The 23,364-nt window shown below is 48.8% G+C and overlaps 1 protein-coding gene across 1 annotated transcript in view; it reads right to left on the bottom strand.

Annotated features, from left to right (window-relative positions):
- LOC126523480 (complement C2-like) overlaps positions 1 to 23,364 on the bottom strand; it is a 216,554-nt gene that overhangs the window by 5,788 nt on the left and 187,402 nt on the right. Inside the window, exon 18 of the mRNA XM_050172090.3 lies at positions 20,917 to 20,990. Within this exon, the coding sequence (XP_050028047.2) occupies positions 20,917 to 20,990 (74 nt within the window). The remainder of the gene's footprint in view (positions 1 to 20,916; positions 20,991 to 23,364) is intronic.

Raw genomic sequence — 23,364 nt, 5'->3', positions numbered from 1 at the left:
TCTTTCGAGAGCTCATTCGTTCCGTGATCCGCGAAGAACTCCAGAAACTGTCGGTACCTTCACAGCCGACGCTCAGCTCCTTGTCCAGCGTTCTCCGTGACGAAGTCCAGCATGCGCTAAAAGAACCACCCTTCAATACAGAAGCTCGACCGCTAAAAAATGACAGCCCACATATGTCATATTCGCAAGCCTTGAGGCAACCTGCCCCACCTCCCTCCCCGCTTCGCGACGCGCGCCCGGCCATGCTAGAGCCCGTCCAAGCTGCCTCGTATTACCAGGACCACCGACAGGCCCCGAGAAAATCAGACGTGTGGCGGGCACCTGATCGCCGTCCCCTTTGCTTTCACTGTGGCGAAGCTGGGCATGTCTACCGACAGTGCTCCTATCGAGAGCTCGGACTACGCGGATTCTCAGCGAACTCGCCCCGACCTAGGTTCGGCCAGCGTCCTCCTGAAATTGAAGAATACGTTGCCCAGCAGCGCGGATCTCCATCAGCTCGACACCAGTCACGCTCCCCTTCGCCGCGGCGATTTTCTCCGACTCGCCGTACGTATTCAAGCGTGGTGCAGGGTCGGTCGCCCAGCCCACGACGGGAAAACTAACCACAGCGACCTTTGGGGGCGAGGCCGCTCAGTCTGGACGTGCTCAAGGACCCCTACTGACGCGTGCGCGGACCGACGATACATCGACGACGACAGTACCTGCTGATTACAGAAAAAGAATTTCCTTGGACATTCCTGTACTGCTTGACGGTCGTGAATTGACTGCTTTAGTGGACACTGGAGCGGATTATTCTATAATCAGTGAAAAACTGGCCACCCTTCTGAAGAAAGTGACCACGCCTTGGAATCAAACGCCAGTTCGTACAGCTGGCGGGCACATCGTCACACCACTCGGCATGTGCACGGCACGAATACAGATTCGCGGCTCCACATTTGTTGCCAGTTTGAGCATTCTCCCCCAGTGCTCTCGAGACCTAATCATCGGCATGGACTTTCTCAGGGAGCACGGCGCTATCATCAACATTCGACAACGCCTCGTCACTTTCTCGACAAAAAGCGCCACAGCGACGACCAACACCATCCACCCTCGAGCACCTCTTCGTGTTATCGACGACGCTGTCACGTTACCACCGCGCGCAAGTGTCGTGGTTCAAGTAGCATGTGACAAGCTCATACACGGTGAAGCAGTCGTAGAAAGCAATCGCTCTCTCCTGCTTTCTCATGGTGTTTGCGTAGCAAGAAGCCTTGTCGATCTCCACGATGGCCACTGTGAGGTTCTTGTCACCAACTTCAGCTACGAACACCGGCACCTTTTCCCCGGTACTGTCATCGCCTACGCCGACCCGATCGCCGATGTCACTGAGTGTTTTGTTTCCGAGGCAATCGGCACTGCTGAAGCACCTCTACGCAGCGTCGACATTAGTCCAACGCTTCCTGAAGAGAACAGACAACCCCTGCGCGAGCTGTTGCTTGAGTTCCACTCTTGCTTTGCACAGTCGTCGAAGGTACGTCAAACATCGATTACGAAACACCGTATCATCACCTATGACGACGTGCCCCCCATACGGCAACAGCCTTACCGTGTTTCCCCGACCGAACGACATGCTATTCAAACGCAGGTGAAGGAAATGCTTCAAGACGGCGTAATCCAGCCCTCATGCAGTCCCTGGTCATCGCCAGTCGTTCTTGTTAAAAAGAAAGATGGCACGCTTCGATTTTGTGTGGACTACCGGAAGCTAAACAACGTCACAAAGAAAGACGTGTACCCGTTGCCTCGTGTCGACGATTCTCTGGACAGGCTGAGGCACGCGAAGTATTTCTCCTCTATCGATCTGAAAAGTGGCTACTGGCAAATTGAAGTAGATGAGCGTGACCGCGAGAAAACTGCTTTCGTGACTCCGGACGGCCTTTACGAATTTAGAGTACTCCCTTTCGGCCTCTGTTCCGCTCCAGCCACATTCCAGCGAATGATGGATACCGTTCTCGCTGACCTCAAATGGAATAGCTGCCTCGTCTATCTCGATGATGTTGTTGTTTTTTCGGAAACTTTTGACGAGCACCTTCGACGCCTTCGGAATGTACTCGAAGCCATTCGATCGGCTGACTTTACACTCAAGCCAGAGAAATGCCATTTCGGTTACGAGGAACTGAAGTTCCTTGGTCACGTCGTAAGCGCGGCAGGTGTTCGGCCTGATCCTGAGAAGACTGCTGCCGTAGCAGCTTTTCCCGCTCCAACCGATAAGAAAAGTGTGAGACGATTTTTGGGCTTGTGTGCATATTATCGACGCTTCATTGAAAATTTTTCAAAGATTGCCGATCCGCTATTTCGCCTTACGCGTGACGACACGCCATTCCTCTGGACTGATGCACAACAGACCGCCTTTACGGAGCTACAACGTCGCTTGTCTTCTCCTCCCGTGCTCGGTCATTTTGATGAGGATGCCGACACAGAAGTACGCACTGACGCCAGCAATATCGGTCTCGGAGCTATCCTGGTGCAACGACAAGACGGGACTGAACGAGTTATCGCCTACGCGAGCCGCACTCTGTCACGCGCAGAGTCCAATTATTCCACCACAGAGAAGGAGTGCCTCGCGGTTATTTGGGCTACCACAAAGTTTAGGCCGTATCTCTACGGGCGGCCATTTAAAGTTGTGACCGACCATCACGCTTTGTGCTGGTTGACCAACCTCCGAGACCCTTCTGCACGATTGGCACGTTGGAGTCTGCGACTCCAGGAATTTAACATCACCATCGTGTACAAGTCAGGCAGGAAACATGAAGATGCTGACACGTTATCACGGGCACCTGTTAAGTCTCAGAATCCTGATGAGGAAGACGACAGCGCCTTTCTGGGAGCACTCAGCGGGCCGGATCTGCTCGCTAAACAGCGATCGGACGCTGAGTTAAGACCCGTCATCGATCACTTAGAAGGCGGCATCGCGTCCATTCCTCGCCCACTTTCGCGACAGTTGTCGTCATTTTGCCTACGAGGGGGCATCTTAAACAAAAGAAACACAGGTTCCGGCGACAAACCACATCTGCTAGTAGTACCTCAAGCCCTTCGCGACGACATCCTATTAGCCTGCCACGACGAGCCAACATCTGGTCACTTGGGCTACTCAAGGACTCTGGACAGGGTACGGCAACTGTACTACTGGCCTAGGCTGACTGCTTGCGTCAAACACTACGTGAAAGGATGCCGTGAATGCCAACGCCGCAAGTCACCACCCTTCAAGCCTGCAGGCCTTCTACAACCCATCGACCCTCGGCGTACGCCGTTTGATCAAGTTGGAATGGACCTTCTTGGACCATTTCCCTTATCTTCCTCCGGCAATAAGTGGATCATTGTCGCAACTGACTACTTGACGCGTTACGCTGAGACGAAGGCACTACCACGCGGGACGGCATCTGAAGTTGCCCAGTTTTTTATGCATCACATTGTGCTTCGGCATGGCGCACCGTCATTCATCATCACTGACCGAGGGACGGCATTTACGGCAAAGCTTCTGAATGACATCTTCAAGCTGAGCTACACGAGTCATCGAAAGGCCACTGCATACCACCCTCAGACTAACGGCTTGACAGAAAGACTAAACAAAACACTGGCAGACATGCTCGCTATGTACGTGGATGTGCAGCACAAAACGTGGGACGAAATCCTGCCGTACGTAACGTTTGCGTACAACACTGCCCCGCAGGAAACTACACGCTTCCCGCCATTCCGCCTCGTTTATGGTCGAGATGTCCAAACTATGCTACACGCCATGATGCCATATGAAGATACCGACCAGCTCGACCAGTTGGCTCCTGACGTCGAGGAGTACATTCAGCGCGCCGAGGAAGCGCGTCAACTGGCCCGCGTGCACATAAGACAGCAGCAGTGTACCGATGCAATAAGGTACAATCTCCACCATCGACAAGTGACCTATGAGCCTGGTGACCAAGTTTGGGTTTGGACACCCATTAGACGGCGAGGCCTCAGCGACAAACTCCTCAGCAAGTACTTCGGCCCATACACAGTACTAAGGCGTGTAAGCGACGTGAACTATGAAGTGATTCCAGACGGAGACCTGCCATCGCCCAAGCGCTGTTTACCACGCGCAGAGACTGTACATGTGGTCCGCCTCAAGCCGTATTTTACACGGTGAAGTGTACTAGTGAAACAACCTTCTTCTCTTCTGGTTTTTTTTTTTCGCTGTCGTCGCGTCTTCCTCCAAAGAACTTTGAATCGTTCTTTTTTTTTTGTTCCCGACCACAGAACACATTTTTCCGTGTGCATTTCCGTATGTGTGCTAGCGCGTCCCCCCCCCCCCCCTTTTTTTTTGTTTTACCTAATTTGTCTAGTTTCCATGTACGTTTTGTGTTTGAGCATCGAGTCGATGCTCCATTGGGAGGGGGAATAATGCCACCTGGTGTTTTGAGCCAGCGTTGCGTGCCCAGCAAAAACGGTGATTGAAGACGACGAAGTCAAGGATCTTGCGCCAGCTGGTGAACCGTCCTCCTTGTGTCTGACATTTTCGTGTCTGGCTGCTGATACTGCTGCTCATTCTTGCCTTAGCGCGTGACAATATCTTTCTGTAGTTTTGGGTATGCTAATAAGCGCGGATGTCTGTGAAGGAACTGATAGGGCGCTGGTTACCATGCTAGGGTGTCGGTCTCTGTCCATTGGTTTTGGGAAGTGACCGCTCTCGTAGGCGCGAATCTTTGTGTCCTGTTGTGCGATCTTTGTCCGCATGTTTTGGATGGTTTTTTGTAGACTCTTAACTGTGTCAAGTGTAACTATTTCGGGATACATCTCGCTCCCCCTCCCTGCGGCTATGGTGGCCCAATTTCTTTCGGACGTCACCTGTGATTGGGCTCCTTGTTGGTGTCGTTGGTGCTGCTGCTGTTGGCCCCGGCCTCAACGGTTGCCTTGGCTCTACGGCTGCTGCCTCGGGGCGCTCCGCGACCTGGACCGGCCGCAGCGACTCCGGCTCCAACCGTGGCTCGTTGACCGACGTCTTCCGGCCGTGGCGCTGCCGCCGCCGCCGGTTGACCCCCCGTCTGCGTAGGAGACTGACGGCGAGCGCCTCTTCTCGACCGGCTGCGGTGGTGGTCGCCCCGTGGGGGCGGCGATCGCAGCTGCTCCTCCCGCTCTTGCACCCGCCGTTCGCGGCGCTGGCGTCGGCGCTGGCGGATGATGAAAGGCCTGAAACTTCTTCCGGCACTCCCGGCTTCCCTTGACGTGGCTTTTGCCGCACAACAGGCAACGTGGCGTGCATTCGTGGCCGTCAGTCACGTCGGGTGTTCCGCATTCTCTACACTTCTTGGTCGTGCCTCGATTCGGACAGACGTCCTCGCGGTGCCCGGTCTGGTAGCAAATCAATAGGCTTGCATTCTGCGCCGTAATAAATTGCATCGGTGCCATGCCCCAGCGTACATGACGTAATAGGGAACTTCCTGTCTCCTGAAAACTAGCAGGACGGTTTCGGACTCGCCTAGACAGCGGAACCCCACTATGTCGGGATACATACCACTCTCGGACAGATTCTCCTGAATGTGCTGTTGGGTGTGGTGCACAGGAATTTGGCGGATAATGCCTTTCCCTTGATCTTCAGTTGGGAAATAGGCTTTAATCGGATAGGTTTGACTTCCCACCTTTAGCGTTGACAGCATCGCGTAACTGTCGGCTCGGTCCCCATCCTCGGTACCCACGACAACGAAGTTGCCGACGGCGTCCAGTCGTACCATCTCCTTGCCGCAAGCTTGCTTTGACAGTCCCGTGCAAACACACATTTCCTCCTTGACGGTCGATGGGTGTAGTCCAGGCACATTAGAACCACCGCGGATTCGTAACACCACTTTAAGTAGTGTGGAGGGATAGGAGGCTCCCTCGGGTGCTTAGGCTGTCGCGTCGGGTTAGGCCTAACAAGGACTCCGGCCGTGCTCGCCTTCTCGTGGGGCGAACTTATCGCTGACTTGCATTGGGTACGTTTGTCGCGCTGCAGAATGGGCCATCTTTTATCTGCGAGGTCTTCGGGGGTGATGGGCATCCCCTCCACAATGACTTCCATGCTGGCGTGGCGTCGCGGGCCGGTCGGGCCCCGACCACTTAAAACAGGAGCTATGCCTAACGGCGGTTTTCAGGCGATAAAGCGGTCAAAATTCTACATACCGAGGTGGGAGCGGTATCAGTCGATGCCCATTGACTTGTTGAACGTGAGGGTGCAATCACTTCCTTCCTAGGGCCAATGGAGCCAGGCTAACAAAAAACACAATATAGCGGAGCCCGTTCTGCATGAGTACGCGCAGAAGCGCCTTCGTCGTCCTCCCGCCCGTATGTTCGCGCGGTTACTCTTCTGTGTTATTTTGGTTTGCAAACGGTCTAAACTAAGTTTTGTGGCAGGCGCGACGTCGCGTCACGCCATTTTCTGTCACCATAAACTGCTGGGCCTTCGTATGCCAAAATAGTTTCAGCAAAGACAAGAAGCTCTCCTCGATACAGTCCGGTAAGCGCTTGGGTTAGGAAGAATGACATGGAATCATCCAATTGGGAGGGGGAACTCCAGATCAACATTCTCCACAGCGCTATATGACGTAGTTGCGAGTCTCTCATAGTATAGTCCTACGCGACGCGTACTTTGTTTAGGTAAGCAGTACGTGCTCGCATTTGGTGCGCCTTATCTTATTGTACGCCAACAGGCTTGAATTCCCGGGCACGCGAAGCTGCGTGCGACCCCGTGATTATGAAAGCTTTAGAATCTAGCGCATTCTTTTGACAAAATTTGAGGGTCGAGCGTGAAAACTCATCTTACGAGAGGAACTCTCTTCATTTTTTAGTTATTAACTACCCTTCTTTTCAGCGAATAGCTTTGTTTGTTTCTTTTGTTCGTGTTCTTAATTGACGCCTCCCTACTGGATTTACGACACAAAGAAAAAGTGTGCCTGATCTCCTGAAACCGCGATCGTTCCCGAACGGCCGCATCGTAAGCCTTTGAGACCTAGGTGTTAATTCGTGTTAGCTCTAAAAAGTTTCATAAGAAGCCAACAAACACTGACACCAAGGACAACATAGGGGAAATTACTTGCGCTTAATAAATTAAATAAAGAAACGATAAATTAATGGAAATTAAAGTGGATGAAAAAAAGAACTTGCCGCAGGTGGGAACCGAACCAACAACGTTCGGTTCCCACCAGCGGCAAGTTGTTTTTTTTATCCTCTGTAATTTCAATTAATTTATCGTTTCTTTATTTCATTTATTAAGCACAAGTAATTTCCCCTATGTTGTCCTTGGTGTCACTGTTTGTTGGCTTCTTATGATATGACCAATAAAAATCGGGCCCCTCGGTTAACCCCATTTCTTCTCGTTTATATCTAAAGAGTGTGTAGGTTAAGATGCGGCGGTGGAGCACTCACAAAAAAAAAGAAACACGCGGTCGTCCGCTTGTTCACTGGCTTGTTTTTCCGTCTTTAGTTTAGTCGTTTGTTCAGCTATTAGCTTGTTCAATAATTGTGTCTCTGAGACACAGGTAACGAGACATCAAATGGTGCCTCATTATAAACAACTGCACTGTTTAATTAACCGCAATTTCGGCTGCATCATAGCGCGATAATTCCTTGCGCGGTCATCACTTCACTAAAGTGATATCTCGAAAATGTAATTTCGGAGCGAGTGCAACCGTGCTCAATGCACGCACCTTAGTGCAACTCGGTTCGCGACAAGCACGTCACTTCGTGAATGGACGAGCTAACGCACGATGAAATGTCATTCGTGCTGAGTCCGTAACCTTAAACAAATAATAAACTGGTTTAAGCCTGAATGTTACCGCATTACCGTATCGCGAACGAATACTAAAAATTTGATTTCATTTTCTATATACGCAGAATTCCGACTCGATAATCGGCCGCGCGTACTTCTGTCGACTTTGAGGCACGATAATTATGATAGCACCAGCCCCCCCCCCCCCCCCCAACCCCCTCTGTGCATTTGTGCGTGGTTAAAATATTGGCAAACACACGTTGGTGGCCATGTAGCTTGTAACACTCTTTCGAGCCGTCAGAGCAGCGATCGTTCGTGCCGCCCTTTGTCGGCCTTTGTACGTCATAGCTGATACGCAACGCGAATTCAAATGGTTAGAATGGCGTGCATTAGTTAGGCTACTGAGGGCTTGCTGCAGGTAAGTATGTTGATATTCGATCCTAAATATGTTATAAACAGCTATTCGCAACAAGATCTTGCGACACGCACTTGACAAATGTTGAGTATTAAATTGTAGCGCACGCGATACATTCGGAGTCATCAGGAAACAGCGTTAGCGCTCGTTCAGATATATATTAAAGAAGTTATCGAAATAGGAAAAATATATGCAGTCCCACGCACTGTGGGATTCGATGTAATCGAAGCTTTCCGTGCCTGATGCTTTGATTGACGATAATTAGCGGTGACGTTGACGGCTAAAGCTTAATTTCTTCAACGTTTAGGCTAAGAGGAGACTGGTGAGTTGATGTTAAGCGTTACATTGCGTACACAACTGCTGTTTGTCTGCGTTGTGCACAGAACAGACGGGGAGGGGTGTTTGCTTGAGGCGTTGTTGTGCGCCATATTTCATAAACTCTGAGAGAGTTGAGCGTTGTCATTGCCTCACATGGCGCATCGCATTGTGGCAGAGGTAATAAACTTGAATTGGATTATGGGGCTGTACGTGCGAAAACCACACTCTGGTTATGAGGCACGCCACAGTGGCGGACTACAGATAATTTTCGACACCGTGATATCCTTAAACGTGTCCCTAAATCTAAATGCACGTGCGTTTTATATTTCGCCCCCGTCGAAATGCGGCTGCCGCGTAAGCGATCAAATCCAAGACCTCTAGCAATGCCATAGCCGCAAAGCTAACGCGGTGGCCACAGATGTGTTGATTTAACGGTCGACCGCTTCCGTAGTATCTCCAGGACCCTGCGGTGCGCTTTAGTTAATGCGGCTCTGCTTCTGCACACCCAGCATAATTTGCCCACTTGACATATTTCAATGGCGTTCATTTTTTCAAAAATAGCAGCAACGTACTGTACCGTACTTGGAACTTAAGCTTATCCTTTGTCCCCGCAACTGCTGTGGGGTTTCCTTGCTTTCTCACGTCACCTCCGCCAATCTCTTTATTGGAACTGTCTCTTCTCCTCCTTCTCTTCTCCTCTCTACAGGTCTATCTGCGTCCCCTCTGGCCTCGCACGTTAGTAGAAAGTGATGCGCTGCAATTTCTGCAATGCTTCTGAGGGGAGTCACGGATAATTACAGCCGTCATTCGGGTAAAGTGGCGACAGCCAGGGAGCTCCAGTGAGTATGGACGAGGTTGTATGACGAGGTTGTATTAGAACCAAAACAAAAGAGCATGAAGGAAACCCAGGTGGAAAAGGAGCTGGCGCTGAAAAATTTCAACTGGAAGAAAGCCGGAGAGAAAATTCTGAACACAACAGCCACATGGATAGATGAGGTGCCCATTACGCTGATGAATGAACTAGGGCCAAAAAGTAAGGAAGCTCGGGCGAAAGAACTGAAAAGAAGTCTAAAATATACACGAATACCAGACAGCTGGCGAAAAAGTAGAATGAATTAAATGTACAAATGTAAGGGGGAGAAAGATGCAGGCAATCAATGTGGGCAATCAAATCAAAGCTGAAGCATTGGCAGCGAGTAACAGCATTTTGGGAGAACTTCAGAATGGCTTCAGAATAGGTAGGCGTTTAGATGGTAACTTATTTGTTCTTACTGAGTGTATTGAAACACCAAAAGTAGAAAGCAGACCGTTATATGTGGCCTTTTTAGACATTACAGGTGCCTATGACAACATAGACTGCAACATATTGTAGAATATTCTGGAAGGAGAAGGTTTAGGTGACGATTGTCTGCAGCTATTGAGATAGATTTACCTTGAAAATACCGTTTGCGTTGAATGGCAAGGGATGAGGAGTGAGGAGAAAGTTGATATCAACAAGGGACTGAGCTAGGGGTGCCCTTTATCGCCATTGCTGTTTAGGATGTGCATGGTGAAGATGGACAGGGCACTAGAAGGAAGCAATATCGAGTTTAATCTCTCACACAAACAGGCGGGTACAGTAATAGAGCAGCAGCTTCCAGGTTTGTTCTATCCGGATGACGTTGCGTTGATAGCAAACAAGCAAAACGATATCCAACGTCTGGCTAATATCTGTGGACAGGAAGGCGATGGGTAAGGTCTGAATTGTAGCGTTACAAAATCAGGTGTTATGGTGTCCAATAAAAACAGCCGACAGTGAAAATATAGGGTCAGCAAATATCTGTCGTCAAATCAAATAAATACCTTGTTATACGGATACACGAAGGCAATGGATATGTGGAAACATAGGAAAAACGGTAACAGTGAAGAGGAAGAGAAATGCAGCCATAATGAAGCACAGAGCGCTATGGTGATACAATAGGTACGAGGTGCTCTGAGGTATGTGCAAGGTTGTAATTGTTCCCGGGCTTATTTTGGAAATGCGGTCGTTTGCTTTAAATCAGGGGTGCAATCACGACTCGATGGGAACCAAAGGTCAGTGGAACGCCTCGCATTGGGTGCTCACGGGAAGACTACAAATGAATTTGTGCAGGGTGATATGGGCTAGACTAGTTTTGAAGTGAGGGAAGCTCGCAATAAACTTGAGTATGAAGAACGATTGAGGAATATGGAAGAAAATTAATGGGCTGGGAGAATTTTGAAGTATCTGTACAGGAAAAACATTGATTCACAGCGGAGGAAAAGAACTAGGAAGCTTGCCAGCAAGTACGCGGCCTGCAGGGTAACAGGCCACGTAGCAACGAAGAACACAGCAACAAAGAACAAACAGAGCAACAAAGAACGTCAAGCGGAAACTCAGAAATGCTGAAATAATCTCATGGGTGGCACCAATGGAAAAGAAACCTGCCATGAGTAACTACTTAAGCTGAAAAAACGAAATCACTAAAAAAACAATTTATGATAACTCAAAGGGAAGCTCATTACTTTTAGAAGCGAGATCTGGATGCCTTAGAACACGCACCTATAAAGTGAGATATAAGAAGGAAGATCAAGCATGTGCTTGCTGCGGTAAAGCTAGGGACACTATGGAGCATGTTTTATTAGAATGTGAAGACGTCTGCTCAGCTGTCGACTTAGGCACCACTGGTCGCCTTGAAGCGCTTGGGTTCAGCGAGCGCAATGGAAAAATAAACATATGCGCAACAGGGGTTAGTAAGAGGCGGTTGGTGGATTGGTGGAAGAAAAGTAGGGAAACAACAAAAAACGGAGACGTACAAAAGCAAAGTTCGCAATAGGGGATCAGAAAATTTGGGTGTCGTAGTTCATAGTGTTTCTTCTTCATTCCACAAAGTTCCACGCGTTCCACGCGTTCATTCCACAAAGTTCTATACCCATCTCGTCACGCATACATGCAATCGGATTACACAATCTTCGCTGACAACAGACAGCAGATAGAACCATCGATGACATGCCAGAAACTTCCGATACATGCCAATAACATTTGTTAAGCTGGAACCGCATGGCATGATTTTTGGCACGATTGACGAGCGGCGGAGACTCTCCGGCGTTGTTTCCACGAACGCGCCCATGAAAATCGCGTAGGCACGTGGTACTGTTGTGCGTAGAAAAGAAAGCGCGGCCTCGCATTACCGTACCCGCGTCCACCAGTGAGAGCGCAGCGCAAGTGTCACATCACGCTATGCGTCACGCTTTAGTTCTCTCAAGACCAACAGATTGTGCTGGCCCCCGCACAATGATATAGGCTGGACTAGTTTTAAAGTGAGGGAAGCTCAAAGTAAAATTGAGTATAAAGAACTGCTGAGGAATATGGAAGAACGTAAATGGGCTGGGAGAGTGTTCAGTTATCTGTACAGAAAAGACATTGCTTCACAGTGGAGGAAAAGAACGAGGAAGCTTACCAGCAAGTATGCGTCCTGTAGGGTGGGCAACACAGCAACAAAGAAGGTCAAGCGGAAAGTCAGAGAGGCTGAAATAATCTCATAGGAGGTGGCAATGGAAAAGAAACCTGTCATGAGTAACTACTTAAAAGCAAAAAACGAAATCAGGAAAGCAACAATTTATGATAACTCAAATGAAAGCTCATTACTTTTCGAAGCGAGATCGGTATGCCTTAGAATACGCACCTATAAAGCGAGGTATAAGAAGGAAAAAGAAGCATGTGCTTGCTGCGGCAAAGCTAGGGAAACTATGTAACTTGTTTTATTGGAATGTGAAGATGTCTACCCAGCGGTCAACTGAGGCACCACTGACCTCCTTGAAGCCCTTGGGCTCAGCGGGAGCAGTGGTAAAGCAAACATGTCCGCAGTAGGCATTAGTAAGAGGCGATTGGAGTATTGGTGGAAGAAAAATAGGGAAACGACAAAAGACGGAGACGTACAAAAGCACAGTTCGCAATAGGGGATCAGAAAATTTGGTTGTGGGAGTTAGTTTTTTTTTTCTTCTTGTTCCACCTAGGTAGCACATTAGGCAGTATAATAGCAAGAGCTTGGTGGCGCAACCCACCGCCGCGATCTAAAGGAGACGCTCATAACATCAATCCATCCACGCACATTCGACGCATGGGGTGAAAACAAGTTTCTCCCGTCGCCTTTCCTCTCTCACTTGCACCTGTCATCTATTGGCGGCGAGGAGTTACGGAGTCGCCATCTATCGGAAGCGCCAGCTGGCGTAGTATGAGGGATCACGTGGCGCGCTCCTCATAAGTTTTGCAGTCAGCGCTCACTGAAAACACCACGCGCGAGCCCTCGCGGACATTTCTGTAAGTACTTTCGAAGCGAAAGACGTTTGTTACTGTCTAAATAATAATATTGGTCAAACTGAAAGCACACAATCGTTTACAGACGCTTTCGCTTTACCGAATACGTACAGTGAACGCCACTGCGGGCGGTCGCCGCGATGAAGTCTCGCGAACCGGCTTCTTGCGTGAAAGGTAGGTAAACGCTCAGTGCAAACTATGTGAAATATATTCTTATAGCGTTTGTATAACTAAATGGAGAGTAATAGAATTAAGCCTCAATGCAGGGATCGCGCAGATTCGCAGCGACCGACTGCGCGTCTGCATGCTTGTCCGCGCGCTGTTTCGCTTTCTCCGCACGCGCCTTTTCGCACCGTGCCATGAGCTTTAGGCCACAGAATATGAGCATTTGACAGTATACAAGCAACCATTGTTTCGTGGGCGCTATCAGAGCTGTTCAAAAATAACTTCATTGCAGAGACTTCGACGCCTACAAGGACTGTGATGTGCCGTCGCGACGATTCGATCTTTTTTTTCTTCTAAATGCCTTGAGCTTTCAATATTATTTCTCGAGTTGCGTCGCACTGTATGTTTATCGGTGTTCTCAGCGTGCAATTTCCCGCTGCTCCTGTTTTGTAATCCAGTGCATTAATCCATAACACAAACATGACCATATGCCATGCTTTTTTTAAATGTGCTGCATACCAGTGCCTTTCCACTCCACTGAACTTGCCAGTATCTATAGCATCGACAAATTCACAGACCAAACCTTCATGACATTAGTCGGGCAGCGGACTCGGACGAGCGTCTCAGTGCGCGTTTTCAGAACATCGCAGACCGGGCGCCGCAGCAGAAATCTTCCTCGCGTCTGTGCTTGCTGCATACCCGAGTTGTAGCCGATGACTGTTTGCCGGTTTTATGTTTCGCGAGCCAAGCTTCACGCAGCTTCTTGTCCTGCGGCTACGTGTGAATAAGGCTGACACCGGCCTCCGTTACGTGCGTCCCGCCCTGCGGCACCGAGCAGTAGCCTACCATGATGCGCGCCTTCAAAGGCAGCCACTACCTATTGTAGTGCTTTCAAGCGTTGTAAAGGAGACACTCGAAGCGGGAAAATTTCGCCACTAAATGAGGACCGAAGCGTACGAGGGAATTTAAACTCGTTTTCAGCTCGCTTCGGCGCTCTCGAAGCAGCCGACGCGGCCGCTATGTCCACGTGATCCCTCCTAGCACGTCACCACGACGGTGGCGCCAGCTTTTCCAGTGGTGGAGCTCGAGGCCAATATACACGCTCTCAACCACCCCCCGACGCGGTGTGCGCGACAGCGGCAGCCCACAGCAGCAGCAGTAAGAAAGTCGAAAGAAGCAGAGATAGCTACGCGTTAAAAGAAATCCTAGGACACCTAAACACTTCATTATGAGTTGTGAATGCGACACATTAATCACCAGTTCAGGGCCACTGAGCGGTCCTTCGTATTTTACGCTACGAGTAGTGTAATATAGCGGTACATGCTGCCTGAGCAAGCAAGCAGCAGCAGCCTGCGGTGCCACGCCGCATGCTACCGACGTCCTGCACGAAGTGAAACAGAGAAGCAGCAACGGCCATCAAACTCGGCAGGTGACAGCGGTACGTGTTGCCTGAACCAGTAAGGAGCAGCACCAAGCGGGGCTGGCTCGCGCACCGTGCGCCGGTTTCGGAGAACGAGGGTGACATGCAATTCCCCCTCCCCTAACGCGCCACCTGGCACGGTATCGCCGCAAGTGGTGCCCCTTTCGTGCGCTCTGCTTCGTCCAGGCACTCTCGTGAAGTGGCGCCACAGCTAATGAGAATTGCTCAAGGCATCGCTCGCGAAATGGCGTCGCAGCCAATGGGACTGTAGATGGCGTTTCACTGCTACAGATGCCGGCTTTTTCGCTCAATGGGCCATTCAATGCTTATATGACGAGCCTAAAGGAACCCTGAGAACAACGGCGATGACCACGGCAGAAATTCACTTAGAGTGGCCATGAAATAACCCCCCCCCTTACCGCAATAAAATAAAAAAATTATCTGTCTAGAAAGGCGAGAGAAAATTCATCTGAAGCAATATGTTAGCTGAAAACAACAAGAACTAGGGTAGAAATAAAACTTCAAGAAGTACGCCGAATTCTGGCATAATAAAAACCCATCTCCCGATAAATATTGTTACGGGGCGAAGAGAGGCTTCAACATATTTACATTCTATATACAAAGCATTCACTAGCACATATAATGGCAGACACAGTCCGCGCGGCATCAGCCAGCGTCGTCGTCTTCTGCACCATCCTCAGCTTCGTCTCTGGCGGTTCTTCGTAACAGAAGCGCCGGCGGCGATGGTCCCGTCCCGGTGTTCACTAAATCGTCCGAGAAGTAACGCATGAGGCGGCTGACGTAGACGATATCCATGGAAGGTCGCGGCATGGTGTAATTGAGAGTTGTGATTTCGTATGTCACGTCGGTCTCTTGGCGCAAGAGACGGTACTTACCAAAATTACGCCAACTCAACTTCTCGCAAAGGCTAACTCGCCATGACGGTGTCCAAAGAAGGACCATATAACCGGGTCTGAAGTGAGCATCGTGGTGGCGGCCATCATAAAAGCGTCGTTGCTTTTTCTGCCAAGCGGTAAGGTGCAGGGGGGCAACTGGCATGCCTCAATAGCTCTGAAGAAGGCGTCGCGGGCGTATTGTGACTACATGTCAAGAACCGCGGGAAGGAGCGTGTCAAATGGCAGCGTGCGGTTTTTTCCATGCAAGAGATTGAACGAAGAAAAACCGACAGGCTCTCGTCGGAACGAATTGTAACCAAATGTTACGAATGGGAGCGCGATGTCCCAGACACAACGACCGGCAGAAACAAACAGAACAAGCATGTCTTTGATATTTCTGTTAAGACGCCCTGTGAGGCCGTTAGTCCAAGAGTGGTAAGTCGTTGTCAACTTGGTGTTTATATTAAATAGCTGACCCAATCTTTGACGAGCTGTCGAGAAGCGCCGCGGTGAAGTACAACGTGTTTGAGGAGGAAATTGGCGACGTTGGTTGCACAGCTGATTGAGATAGCCTCTCGCAAATGGGGGTCACGGCGTTGCTCACTTTCGGTGTTCTAAAACGCAGTAGTCGACAGCACGCTGGCATTCTCGCAGCTGTCGGGAAGCTCCGGTGGCCGTACAAGATGACGCGAAAAGGAATTAGGGTGTTCAAGCAATCGGCCGATGTTATGCAGAAGTGCAAAAAGCAACTCGAAGTAATACCATACGTTCACAATATCTCCCACAGCATTAAGAAGGTGGCGGGAAGGCAAGGTGTAAGCGTTGTGTTTTCTGCTACTTGCAAATTGGCTAGCTTGTGCGGGAGGATTGAAAACGAGGGGAACAAGAGAGGGGCCTGTAAAGTTAGACATGTGACACCCTTCGTCAAGTGCAACACTGGGGTTGTTTACCGCATTCTCTTGGCTTGCGGTAAAGTGTATATAGGCCAGACAGGTAGGTGTGTTAACAAGCGCTTGCAAGAACATAGCTATCCTTAAACGGACCAGGCAAGCAATTTGGTGGTTCATTACTGCGGCTGCAATAAGTGCGAAAAAAATGCGGCACTGTTCGGTGGTGTGACCATCTTAGGGAAGGGCAAGACCAGATACGAACGCGAAATCTTAGAAGCTTTTCACAATGGGAATGAGAAAGAAAATTTTCTCAGTGATACGTCTTTGTGTTTAACAAGCAAGGAACGTGCTTACCTATCGAGTAGGTAAAATATGATTAATAAAAACTGACATTCATGCACAGGTCTTGGGAGGAGCAGACGTTGCGCATGCATCGGCTGTTTTTTACATGGTAATGTATCTTCGAGGTGTTATCTGTGCACATGTCTTCGGAGGAGTTGAAGACGCGCATGCGTTGGAGGTTATGTGCGGCAACGTAAATTTCAACAAAGTACAGTTGAAAGTTCAGCGTCCGTCCGTGTCTAACACCTTTTCCTTGTGCGCGCGTCCTTTGTGTTTCGCTGGTACCCCATTTTTCGAGTTCATATGCACTGATGTTGCAGTTGAGGGCAGATGCCGAAATTCACCACAGGAAGACAGGTGGCATTGTATTTTATATGGACGACCGTCTGTTGGAATGCGACGTTCTGCAATAGAAGGACGGTAGCAATGGGCGACACGACGTAATCACCGTTGGTGACAGCTGGATCGTGTGAAACGGCAAGGTAAGTCATGGCTCGGTGAACGTAATCGGTGGAAGATAGTCGAATCGGCGTTGGATCAGGATGGTCAACGGCATGTGATAGAGTTAGTTCCACAACACCAACAGAGCAGACAGTAACGTCCTATTGTCCCGACAGAAAAGCAAGGTCTCTGATGGCTTCGTGTGGGCGCTACTCGAAGAGATAAAACGAAACAGAAGTATGGCGTCTGGGTAAAGTGGCTACATGTTGTGATGGCCAGGCAATTTGAGCAGAGGAATTTCGGGTCGGGTCGAAAGCTCTTGTAGCGGCTTGACAACTCTTGTCGTCGCGACAGAATGTTTCTGTTGCGACGTCCGAATTTCTGTCGTAACGTCGGAATCGCTGTCGTGATAGAAAGTTGTTGCGACTTCAGAACTCTTTTTGTCACGACAAAACGTTTCTGTTGCGACTTCAGAACTCTTGGTCTTCACGACAGAATATTTCTGTTGCGACATTAGAATTTCTGTCGTAACGTCAGAAATTTCTGTAGCAACTACAGAAACGTTAGGATCTTGTCATAAAACAGAAATTTCTGTTGTCGCGACAGAAATTTCTTTTTCAACTGGGATACGCACATACCAAGTTGGGCCTAGCCAGTGTCACACGTTGAAGGTAAAGATGTTTCTTGATTAGCGGCGCATATTCAGTGGCACGTCGTCCTGAATGTTGACGTATGCAATGTCACATACGCGTTACCCAAGTTGACCCAAATGTTGGTTTCGCACAAGGTGCCCTCAGAACAGCAGGCCGACGCTCTACCCGTTACACCATGGATTACGCAATAAACCATGCTGACGGGAAAACGGCCAGGCAGACAGCCAGACAGACAGATAGATGGACGGACGGACGGACCGACAGACAGACAGACGTACGCACATACGCACATACATACATACATACATACATACATACATACATACATACATACATACATACATACATACATACATACATACATACACACACACATACATACACACACACATACATACATACATACATACATACATACATACATACATACATACATACATACATACATACAGACAGACAGACAGACAGACAGACAGACAGACAGAATGTACACTGCAGAATGTACCTCAAAAAGCTAATTGTATTCAAAGCGAAAACGCTGAACCCTACATACATTTTAACCCGTGGACATTCTTAGGTTAGTTAAAGTATTTGAGCGGCCGGCCGTCCATCCATCCATTCATCCATCTTTGCACCTAAACGCTTTTTCGCCTACCTGGGTAGTCCATCCGGCTGCTGTGTTGAGTGAACTGGGTTTCAAACAAACCGTCGGAACAACTTTCGTTAAGGAGCCTTTGGCACTTTGTACATACGTGCCACTCTTCAGTGAACCTCTTTCACGCTAACGTGGGTATCTGTAGATGCGAGATTGGGCAGGTGCGTTCGAAAAAGCTCATTGACGTCGAATTGGAGTACAGGATACGTGCCTCTAGGTCCGCGCTCGTCTCCATTGGACCTTCTTGCTGCCATTTTGGGTCAGTGGGTATGTGCCACAAGGTGTGTGCCGCTCATCAATGAGCGTCTTTGACTCAACTCTTTGACTCCAACTTTGATAATTACGCATGCAACACTGGGAATGCACCACGCTACAATGACGATAGAGGTACCTTAAGTTTTTCCAATACTGAGCGGATTCGAAGCTACGTCATAAGGGAGCTTGAAGGGAGCAACTCTACGCATTGGCAGGCTGCACCATCTAGGCATGTGCGTTTCTTCAATGATTGAGCCTCTGGCCAACGTGGGTTATTAAGTATGTGCCGCTTAGTCCGCGCCCAAGCGAGCAACGAATTCTCGGCGTTTGCAGGCGCCGGCGCATCGCGCTTTTCGTATCGTAGGCCACGCGCAGGCTTAAGGGCAGGGCCACTAGATGGCGCAGCGCATCATAGAAATTCGAGAATAGAGATTGCTTGGAGGCGATTGGAGCTTTGGTGGCAACAAAGAAGGGAGACCACAAACGGAGGCATGCAATAACGGAATTCCCAGTAATGGTTCAAAAAACGCGATGCTGGGAATTCTTCGTGTTTGTGTATTTTCTCAAAAACATAAGTAGTAAATTAGGCTAAATAAGAACAAGGCCTTGGTGGCGCAATGCATCAGCCCGTTTCAAAGGGGACGCTCATAGCATCCCTACTTCGAAGCGCGTGAGGGAAGCCCATTTCCCGTATCACGCGTTTGTCTCAGCGTTCGCACGCACAGGTGCGCCGCGCATTTCGGAGGCCACGCGCTGGGATCGCAGCGGCAAGCGTAGGCGTACAGCCTTGCATGTCTTCACCCGCGCGTCCTTCTCCGCATGCCCATGAATTTTTTGAATTGCCCCTTCAGCCAACCACTGAGCTTCATTGCTGTACACTATCGTAAATCACTGAGCAGTGCTTTAAACTAATGGTATTTAAAGCTATTGGTCTAAGTTTAACAACTTTACGGTACCTACATCGAAAGGATACTTTTTGTTTTCGATAACATAGGCTTTTACGGCCCTTAGTCATAATTTTCCTGCCGAGATATAGCAGCGCCTTAAGGTTGACCAAAGCGCTGCTATAACGCAGCAGAAAAATTATGACTAGGTGTCTTACATGCCTATATTTTCGGAAGAGATTATCCTCCTGACGTTGGTAACTGAAGGTTGTTGAAATTCGGCCGAACCTTTGTAATAGAATTTTTATTCAGCGCTGCTCAGTGAGTTACACTAGTCCATTACGGTGAAGTCTGGTGGATGGCCGAATAGTCAATGTCCTAAATTCATGGGCATGCGCAGAAGGATGCGCGGCGGAAGACTGGCAATAATACCCCATGCGTATACGTAAGATTACAATGCTTAAGACCAAACTACACCTATAGTAAAGGTTACTAAACACCTATTATTTATATTTACGCAAAATTGTGAGAATATGCCCCTTTATTAAACGTTGCTTGAGTAAACGTTGCAACTTTATTCCTAATTCATAGGCGCAGACGGTCGCGAGAATGTGCCTCTTTATTGAACGTTACCGTGCTGAAAGGGTGCGCCTGACGACGCAAAGTCTTCTGAGCGATAAGGACGAGAGATAAAAATACCCAACAAAATTTTTTATTTTCTCTCTAACTCTGCAAGAGATATCAATAGTAAGAATAACATAAAAAGAAACAAAATTGCTGAATTATTTGAAGCAATATAGGGAATACTGCAGGTAAGAAAACTGGAAGCGGGCTTCCCCCGAAGCTACCTAAGGTTTCGTTTTAAAATTGTATGGAAAGCTGTGATCATATGTGAAGCATAGGTGTGAATTTCATTTGCTTTACATCACACGTGTGACACCAGTGAAGCTGGATATCTTGCATCGGCCTGTATCCTTTGGCCTTAGTTTCCAAAGACAGTGAGTCCGTGCCAAACTTCTTCCTCATCCATTGTTCCTGCTCTAAGCGAACAAGTGACGCTTGCTGCCTGTCATTCAGTGGCAGCCGAAGACATTAAGCCAGAAACTTGGTCCTCAATACTGAAACTCTGTGATACTTTTTTTTTTTCTGGTATGTTGACCGTAGGCAACACTCATCAATAAAGGGTTAGGGAAGCCCGAAAAAGAAGTCCACCTGCAGTACAGGCCTTATACATAACTAGTCTCGACGGCGGAATTACATTCTGTCGCTGCATTCATTCTATATTAGCGCATTACCGTGTACACTCATTGTGAGATAGGGTTTGCCGCAATATTTCGGCTATGAGGAACGCCAACTGGAAACCACACCCTAATAAAATCACGGAAAAGTGTTTTTTACACAATTAGCTTGACATGAAGTGTTCAATCCTTTAGGTTACGCGTTCTGTATGAATTGGAAAATATATATGGTGGCTTCCTACTTTATCGCACTCCAAAAACCAAAGCAATGAAGGTTGTACAAACCTGGGTCCATATGTTTTCTTCGAGCTGAACTCCCTGCATCAAGGGTCCACCGCTGTCGCCATTGCAGGTGTCACCTTGGAAAGCAATAATTCTGCTCTTAGAAGCTGCATTGAGGCCAGTAAAATGCCGTTACGTTTAAAAATAACAATTCAGAGAAAACAGTATGCGATATATCCAACATACGCTAGGGCGGCCTTAAAACTGTGACATTAGTGCGGGCTTCTACAGCTCTGTCGTACATTCAAATGCTGGTAGCAGGCGTACTCTATGGTATACCCCCGTTTAGGTGACGCTAAACAGACTATAAAATTCTGTTCGCTTGATCAGAAGCTCGTATTATGAGAATTAATACACAAAACCTAAGATTCCCTATTTCTGATGCCCCCCCCCCCCCCCCTTTAATGTTCGTATATAAATTATTACCGCATCGCCATTAAAGAAAGACAGATGTAAATACAGATATTCACTGTAGTTCCACAACTAAACCATACAATGTACATTCTAGTTCGACCGTTTCTAGATTTGCCACTTGCCGACGCTTTGTGATCCCTTCCGCAAAAACAAGTTCTAGTATTTTATGTAGGTTGCTCGAAAATTTTCAGCTTCCATATGTATTTGATTGGAATACGCGAACGTCTTCAGGGCCTTATAAGCTGCATATTGTGTGAACATTTCTGGATGATGGGTTTACTGGGCAGTGTCCTAAAAGCCATTATAACTCTAGTGGCATATAAATGATCTCGTCACTCATTGTTTCTATGGTTCTAGCACTGCAGAGTTCCAGTACATCTTTGGTACTGGCGTAGTTGGTGACATCAACAAAAACGTCGTTTCCTCTCGTGTAGACAGCGCTTTAACCTCCCCCAACTCTGCTCATTCCTGCCTCTTCCCAATCCGTGTAGCAGGCGCCAGTAACGGCTGCGATAATTCGACTTCATTGAATGTGGGAGTTATTTTTCTTTCCCTTTATCCTCTCGTAGCTTCCACACTAGTTAAGGAGGGAAGGTGTTTAAGGTCCGAAGTCGGCGCCCCTCGATGATTCGAGTGCACGGTAGCAGCGCGAAGAAAGAGCCGTCGTCCGATAAAGTGACGTTTTATTCAAACGACGAGGCATCTGTCCGAGTCCAAGCCTGAAACAGCGCTCTTTCCGCACAACGAAACGTGACTTTTAAGCCCTAAGTTGCACAAAGGAGTCGCAAACCAGCCAATCACACGTGCGAGCTCACATCATTGTAACCAATAGCACAACCACCTTCGTGCCGCACACGGCATTGGTGGAAATAGTGGCACTCTTTATAACACGCCAGGGGATAGGATTTCACAAAGACACGTGTCATCTCCCTCTCCCCTACATATATGTTAAGCTGCGAGTATCGGCCCTTGATGTTCTCGCCTTTTCACCTGCAAGCGGCCGCCACGCAAGATGCCGACAATGTTTTCGTGAAACCACGGCTAGCCTGCGGGACAGTGGGCTGCCCAGCCATTACTGAGAAACTCTGTCGTGCAGCTGTGGGCTGGTTCGCCTGAAATTCAAACACCATAATTGGGCCCGATGGCGATCACAGACAAAATCATTCATCGGTTGTAGCCGGCTACGTGGTGGTAAAGCTACCGCCGTTTTCACAAGCATTCTCAGTATGCGCACGCTAATGCTGAACATTGACACTCAATTTAACTGGCTGGGCAGTGTCGCGTCGCCCAATTTTCGGTGACCGAGACGGTCGACGAGACATGTGCGAAGCGCATGGGCATTAGCGGTGGCGGTGACCTCAAGCACCCCCTACCTTTTATCTTCACGCCCGTCTCCCCAAAAGCTCCCCTTCAGCTCGGACCATCTAGCCTTTTGTTCCGAGCAAGGGTGCAGATCTAGTGCCTCTTCAATGGCGCAGCCAATAATGCGATTTCTTTCCACGCGTGGGTGTTCCCGCGTCCCCTCTTCGTGGAACCCATGCACCTACGTCCTTCGTTTCCGTTTATTGGCCGATACAGCTGCGTGTGATCTTGTCCTCATTTACCATGCGCAAACTTCTCGGCTGTTCCACTAGAGGGCGCAGTACGTCCACAAAGGAGCACGCGGAAAGGAGTGGGGCTGCCGCACGACGCACGCACCGGCGAACCATGCACGTCGGAGCTCACGCTCAGGCCTTGCGGCAGCGGCGCTAGGTGGAGCCGGGTCTCCAAGAGCGAGAGTGTAATCCCGTTGCAGCACACGCGTCATACATAAATCAAGGGTGGCAATGCCTCCTATTGCTGTGTTGATTTATTGCTAAACCAATTTCATGCCTAAAAAAATTAAATTACGGGGTTTTACGTGCCAAAACCACTTTCTCATAATGAGGCACGCCGTAGTGGAGGACTCCGGAAATTTCGACCACCTGGGGTTCTTTAACGTGCACCTAATATAAGTACACGGGTGTTTTCGCATTTCGCCCCCATCGAAATGCGGCC

The sequence above is a fragment of the Dermacentor andersoni genome, chromosome 6, assembly GCF_023375885.2.
Source record: "Dermacentor andersoni chromosome 6, qqDerAnde1_hic_scaffold, whole genome shotgun sequence".
Classification (NCBI taxonomy): Eukaryota; Metazoa; Arthropoda; class Arachnida; order Ixodida; family Ixodidae; genus Dermacentor; species Dermacentor andersoni.
The sequence above is the reverse complement of the archived record's forward strand: the minus strand, read 5'-3'. Positions and strand labels throughout refer to the sequence as shown.